Here is a 7546-nt window from a genome sequence, read left to right on the forward strand (position 1 = left end):
CAATACATATTCAATCATGATATAACAATAGTATTTCACATTATAACAAATCATAAAACATCAATACATGTACATAGCATTTGTGGAATTCACAAGTTATTCCCCTTGAATCAGACTTTTATAAAATACCATGAAATACATGTAAAGCTGATATTAAACGTTCATATAGAAAATAGATTCTTTATGTTGACAATACAATAAATGGAAATTATTATTAAATATCACATTTACAATTCTCACAATAAAATAATAAACCTGTATTGCAAAAATATATAAATTGGTACCTATTTGTGGAACAAAGCTTGACTCCTATATCTTCTTAAATGTGCAGCAGAGTATAAAGAATGAATAAATAAATCTGGACTCTGCAATATAAATTTTATCTCTCACTCCAAAAATCTCTCATTCAGTTTATTAATTTCAGAAATCAGAAATTATGAATATGAAAGTATTTGATATTAAGTTATGTATTTTAAAAAGTAAATAATGATACTTACAGTTTCTTTGAAACAGTCAGTCAGATTTCATTAAATTAAGAATAATTCATATTGGCATGTAGACTCATGCATTGTCAGCTGAAAAGTGTCTTTGTCTGAATGTTAGGAATTTGGAGGTAAATTTAAGACCAATGAAATTGTAGTAAGATGAAAACTACTCATGATCATGTACCCTTACACAGGTGTACTAGAAGTAACATGGGTGGATCCAAAGTTTTACTAATTGTTTATTTTATTTTATTTAGGTTGTTTTATTTCGGAATTTAAAAGTATTTTATTTAATTAATTATATAAGTGAAAGGTTCCAATATTTGAGTTTAAATTATTTATTTTGGTCAATGTTGATTGACACATAGATTTAATTCACTTTAGAGTTTAAAATCAGTTGGGACTTATTCATAAATGTATAATTATTAAATTATACATTTGAATATCATAATATTTAAAATAGTATAAAACTATCACTATTACATATATATATATATATATATATATATATATATATATATATATATATATATATATATATATATATATATATATATATATATATATATATATATATATATATATATATATTAAAAAAAAAAAACACGACAACACAAGTTGTAAAACGTTAGCGCTTTCATATAAGGATTTCAAATTCTTCAGACGTTTTACTTTAAACATTTGATGGAGGACACATGTTTAAAGTAAAACGTCTGAAGAATTTGAAATGAAAGCGCTAACGTTTTACAACTTGTGTTGTCGTTTTTTTCTTTTTTTTAATATTCATTGCCGGACACTGTGACTGTTATATAATTTATTTTATTATATGATTGAATAATTTCCATCTCTCTGATTGGCTGAGATCCAACTATGTTAGAAAAATATTACGTTGTATTGACCTGCACGTGACGTTCCAGGTCAATACAAGGATTTATTTCCTCTACATTGATCTAAAAATAGATTTGGGAATTCCAAATTGATACAAATTGTTTTAAAAAGCTATTTAAACGAGAATGATATGTAATTTCATGTGAACAAAACATAAGCGAATATATTTTTTAGGTAAGGGTGGTAATTAAGAGGGTATGCAGGGACACCCCCCCCCCCCCTCCAACACTTACTGAACATTAATTTGTTTTTACTTTTTGGCAGTCAGTTTTTCCTGATAATACTTCTTCCTTTCAAAATCTATCCTATAAAAACACTGACAATATATATTTCTTTTATGTCTTCTAAAATTGATTTTATAAAAAAAAATCAAATTGATACGCCTGGTAAGGTTTATTAACGTTTTAATTCTGCTACTCTCTTGTATCTGGCTAGGACTTAAAATGCAAACAAGTAATGAGCTGTATCATTTTATCAGTTATCAGTGAATCATATAATAAAACAATTATTGCTGTTTTTTTCGGTCAATACAATGATTTAGCCATCTTCGAAGTACAATATTAATCTCGCCCTTCGGGCTTGGTGAATATTGTACTCCTCAGATGGCTAAATCATTGTATTAACCTCAAAAACCAGCAATAATTGTATAATATACACATTTTGGACATATATATAGCCCTTCGGGCTTGGTGAATATTGTACTCCTCAGATGGCTAAATCATTGTATTGACCTCAAAAACCAGCAATAATTGTATAATTGTATAATATACACATTTTGGACATATATATATATATATATATATATATATATATATATATATATATATATATATATATATATATATATATATATATTAATTTAAAAAAATTAAGTCTATATAATTAACCTAAAAAACACAATATGTACAATTTCTAATGGTATTCATTAATTCTATAAAGTTTGAAAAATATTCATTGTTTAAAGATTGAATTCATAGTATATTCAACATTTTGATTTTTACCAATGTTTCAAACCTTTAATTCAGTTTCTGATACATCTCGGTTCCAAATAGGTCCGTGTAACACTTAACAATTCAAATTTCTAAAACGATTTAGAGATTTAGAATGTTAATATATTAGTTCAAATATCTAACTTTCAAAAACTCACACTGATTTGGTATATTGAAATTTAATATATTATTTCAAAAATCTAAAATTTCAAATTTCCAAACAGGTTTTTCATTTTGAGATTTTAGATTTTTACCTTAAATATTTAAAATTCAAATTTCCACAAACAAATTTTCTATTTTAAACTTTTGAGTTTCTTATCTACCGTTTGTTTAGAAGTATTACGCTTAACAATCTAAAATTCTATAACATTTTCGTCTTTTGATTATTTAAAATTTACTTCAAACTTCCAACTTTCAAACGCTTTAGATTTTTAGAAATTTAGAATTTTGATTTAAAAACTCAATTTTTAAAAACACAAAACACGTTTGTAAATTTTGAGTTTTTAGAAGTTTAATTCAAATATCCAAAATATGAAATTCTATACCTGGTTTAAATTTTGGATATCTAAAGTAAAATTCCAAAAACTTAAAGTGTTTTAAGTTATTAGAAATTTGAACATTTGAATCAAAATTCCAAATTTCTAAAAATCTTAAACATTTCAAAGTAGGATTTTAGATGTTTGAAGCTAATTTCAAATAATCGAAAGACAAAAAATATTACCGAACTTTAGATTGTTAAGTGTAAATTTTCTGAACAAACGGTAGACTAAAAACTCAAACTATTTAATTCCATTAATCGTTTTTGGTAATTTGAATTTTGAAATTTTAAGGTAAAAATCTAAAATATTAAAATTCTAAAACCTATTTGGAAATTTGAAAATTTAGATTTTGAACTAAAATAGTAAATTTCAATATACCAAATCAGTTCAAGTTTTTGAATGTTAGATATTTGAACTAATATATTAACATTCTAAAACTCTAAATCGTTTTAGAAATTTGAATTGTTAAGTGTTACACGGACCCAAATATCAAATACACGACATAAAAAAAATTGTTTGTGAATTGCAATTCAAGTCTCACTATTCTTTGGTATTCTATACAGCATTCTACGAACCCTAATTTGTAGCACCTACATTAGGTTTGAGAATTTTTTCAAATTCAAGCACATTTGATTTCATTTTCTCCAAGATTTCTTGCAGTTTGACTTTTTCTATAATAGCATTCTCGTCCTCTCTTCTTAAGGTAAGTTTTTCAATGTAATTAAGATCATCTAAGTACTTCTTTCCAGTGAAAGTTTCCAGTCTTCGACAGATATCCGACATCATCGACCAAGTGTCATTAAATTCTTTCTGCGGTATGGAGGCTGAGCTCACATGTGCAGTCAATTCATTTCGAATTAATCTAATTCTTTCGATATCGTCACCCACTGTCACCTCTCCTGCTGCAGGCATAGTGTCATATCCCCATTTTCCTTTTGTTGGTTTAGGGATCGTTGAACAAATGTTTCTAATGCACTTGTATGTTAATGAAATATCAAATTCCTCATATCCAGAATTTTTTGCTTTTTTCAAAAGATCTTCTTGATGTGTATACAATTTCATATTATTCCTTTTTTTGTTTGATAATAAATTCACCTCTTTCTCAATATCAGATGCAGGAATTTCTGATTCCAGAACATCTCTGCATGCCTTATTTAACACATCGTTTGTGGCCATGCCAAGTTTTGCAAATCTAGACCGGCCTTCTAGGTTTTGTCCAGACGCCACAGGAGTACTGGAATCACTCGACTCTCTCTGAAACAAAATAAACCATAGCTATTATAATAAACCAATCTTAACCTAGAAACTAAGTGCTGGAAATAACCAACTTTGTCTGAAACAAAATCAATCTTAGTTCATCTAATGGAGCCAACTTAGGAAAAAAACATTATAAACCAAGATTAAAATTTATAAGATGATTCCCCATATATTAAGCAAAGCTAAACCCTAATGCAAGTACAGTTTGTTTTCCAAGGTGATTATAACAAAGGGCCCTGTTGTAGGTCAAGCAAGAACAATTAGGATAAAAACAATTTTAATTTACCATTAGATATCATTGAGTTGGTATCATCACATCAATTTGGAAAATTAGGAATAAAGTGAAATGAAAGATTTATCTAGAGAGAAACATAATGTACATGTACTCATCAGAGCTTCTAAAACCCTGGTACCCGAACCACGAGACAATGGATAGTTAATTGCACAATTTTGGTAAAAGATTAAAAATCCATTAATCTCTTGCAATACAGTTCATCGACTCTGCACTGGTCTGAAAGAAACTTGGTGCTTTGATCAAGGTCATGACACATTTTGAGATTATAAGCAATATTAGTTTGAAGTATGCAGATATACCTTACTACATTTCTTTATTTCATTTTGAGTTTCCAATTATTTTTTCAGGTAAACATCATATTACCTTAAATAAGTTCAAATCATGACACATTCTTGGGTCGTAAGAAATCGTTGAGTCAAATAATGGTCCATTTTACAAGGTATGGTAACACTGATTTTATTTTTAAAAAAATTATTTCTGAAAGTGATCTTGAACTGGACTATTGGCCTTGCATTTATATCAAGAATTCTCTGTGTAAAATATAAACCTCAAATGTCTCTCTCTTTAATATTTTTTTCATTCATTGATCTTTTATATGGTCAAAATCAGTACAATTCCTCTGCTGGTAAAAATATATTGTGCCAGTGTTTTTTCCAACAAAGTTATTGGCTGGACTTAAATATACATATATGCCAACAGACAGGCAGACAATGTAAGTCCTAAAAATAGATTTTTCGATTTTTGTTGTACAGGGAGTATAAAGATTAATAACTGTTACCTTTTCCCAGAATCCCTGTGTCCTCTGTACATTTATCACATGTTTCTCCCGAAGTTGACACTTGCACTGCGTTTCTTCTGCCTTGATCTCGGAAAGCTCACTTGAAAGGGTAAAAGATAGATCTTTCTCATTACAAATAATGTTTTGACATTTGTATCCTCTATGAAATATTTTTGTGTCAATAAATGTTTCTGTCAATTTTTTTATTGCTTTATCAATGGAGACTCCAATTTCATTTGATACACCTTTCTCTACAGTCAATGGTTTGATTCTCAGCACCTGCAACTGAATATCATCATTGCATATGCCAACAACAACAGTATGTTCATTGTGATCAAACACTGCCCCTGTTTGATAAAGACATGGACTCCCTTCATTATCTTCATCTTTTGCTACACTCCATCTTAGAGAACTTATGCAGTATGCTACCAGTCTGTAGAACACAAACATGGCAAAGGAACTGAATCGATAGCAGAAAATGGATGAGCATTCCCACTTATCTTCACAGAAGTCAGCTTTAAACTGCTTTTTGTTCATACATGGGACGTACCATGACATGCCACCTTCTGATACAGCCTCATATGCATTCAAAGGTACCAGCATTTGAAGTTTCTCCATGTATGGCATAATTTCACTTTTATGTTTCAAGTAAGAGGGTTCATCTTTCCACAGTGCATTTATCACTTTATCTTTAAGTTCCCCCGTTTTGTTGAAGGATTTCCACTCTTTAATTAATTTCCTTTTACAATCTTTATTTATGTGATTTTCATCAGCAATTATCTTGCTGAAAGCATTAGCAAACCACTGAATATCTAGTATAACATGTTCCCTCAAGTCTGCTTCTCCAAAATTCAAAAGAAGACCATTGTCATGGAAACATTTTAAAAATTCGGACATTTCCTTGTCTTTTTTGATTTGGTATTCATCAGGAAGAGATGTGTTGAGCTTCCAGATTTCACTCAGGGACAAAACCTTCCAGCCTCCTTCATACAATAACTGCTCCATTAGAGCCCATGAAGAAGGCAACTCAACCTTTGTATTGATCTCATCTGTGAATAGTTCCACTATGGACTTTTTCATTGACTCTAGTATTTCCTTGGTATTATCATTAAGTTCCTTTAGACCTACTGCATATTCTCGATCATTCAGAGACCCACTTAACCAATCTTTATCGTCATCAGGTACGGCATTCCAAAACTCCCCCAAATACTTCTCTATTTCCTGAAGAAGTAAACAAAGCAAGCATTCTAGACATATTAATTCATAATTGTGAGCTATGATTTTATCACTGTAAATGCTTAATTGTGTGTTGATGTTTGAAAATCTGAAAATCATGTACATGTATTTTGGATTTAAACTGGCAATTAGTTTTAACTGATTACAGATAAAACTGTAAATAAGGTATCCATTATAGATTAAAATACCACATTGGATGTAATACATAATTGTGTGATACGATTTACTGTAAATGAAATGTTTGTTCTCTTGTAGTTCTGACGTAAACACTGTTATTGTGCATTCTAAAGATATGTTAATATCAGTTATTCTTTTTTCACATTTCTATTAGACAGAATACTAACATCTGTAGATTTTGTTTCTGTGTGTGTGGCAACAAGAAACAGTGGTGCCTCTTTGCCTCCAAATGTCTTGATTGAGGTTATCCAAAACTTTAAGTAGTCTAAAACAACAACAAAGCATCATGATAAACTAGAACTGTCCAAACGAGACAAAATACCCCCCGCTGGTTTTTTTTCAGAAGTAAGTTCTTCCATAAAGAAGATATATATCAAACAAGAATTATGAAATTTTTATTCCAGTGATCTTGACCTTCCCCAAATGACCTTGGGTTAAGGTCATGACACACTGTTGGGTCATGGGCAATCTTTGAGTGAAATGAGAACCTACCAAGTTTATCCATAAGAAATATATGGACCGGACATGAATTATGAAATTTTTCTACCAGTGACCTTGAACTTCTCCAAATGACCTTGGGTCAAGGTCGTGACATATTCTTTGGTCATGGCCAATCTTTGAGTGAAAAAAGAACCTACCAAGTTTATCCATAAGAAATATATGGACCGGACACGAATTATGAAAATTTTCTTCATTACCTTCAGCTTCCAAAATGACCTTGGGTCAAGGTCATGACACGTCCTTGGGTCATGGACAATCTTTGTGTGAAATGAGAACCTACCAAGTTTATCCATAAGAAATATATGGACCGGACACGAATTATAAAATTTTTCTTCCAGTGACCTTGAACTTCCCCAAATGACCTGGGGTCAAGGTCATGACACACCCTTGGGTCATGAGCA

At 30.0% G+C, this 7546-nt stretch overlaps 1 protein-coding gene across 1 annotated transcript; it reads right to left on the reverse strand.

Annotated features, from left to right (window-relative positions):
• Window positions 1–3334: 3334 nt before the first annotated feature.
• On the reverse strand, window positions 3335–6930 carry LOC134243518 (uncharacterized). Its single transcript, XM_062725781.1, has 3 exons — window positions 6812–6930; window positions 5232–6452; window positions 3335–4155 (listed from the first exon to the last, which is right to left on the reverse strand). Exons 2-3 carry the CDS (start codon window positions 6309–6311, stop codon window positions 3478–3480), a joined length of 1758 nt encoding a protein of 585 aa, XP_062581765.1. The 5' UTR covers window positions 6312–6452; window positions 6812–6930; the 3' UTR covers window positions 3335–3477.
• Window positions 6931–7546: the final 616 nt, after the last annotated feature.

Source organism: Saccostrea cucullata, unplaced genomic scaffold, assembly GCF_032062105.1.
Source record: "Saccostrea cucullata isolate Sc308-1 unplaced genomic scaffold, CSIRO_AGI_Scuc_v1 ctg7549, whole genome shotgun sequence".
In the NCBI taxonomy this organism is placed as follows: Eukaryota; Metazoa; Mollusca; class Bivalvia; order Ostreida; family Ostreidae; genus Saccostrea; species Saccostrea cuccullata.

What these genes read in the sequence shown, in the direction of transcription:
- LOC134243518 (XM_062725781.1), bottom strand. Translation starts at nt 6,311, where the DNA reads ATGAAAAAGTCCATAGTGGAACTATTCACAGATGAGATCAATACAAAG. An exon ending in CACAGGGATTCTGGGAAAAG is followed by an intron (nt 4,156 to 5,231) that starts GTAACAGTTATT and finishes ATTTTGTTTCAG; the next exon opens with AGAGAGTCGAGTGATTCCAG.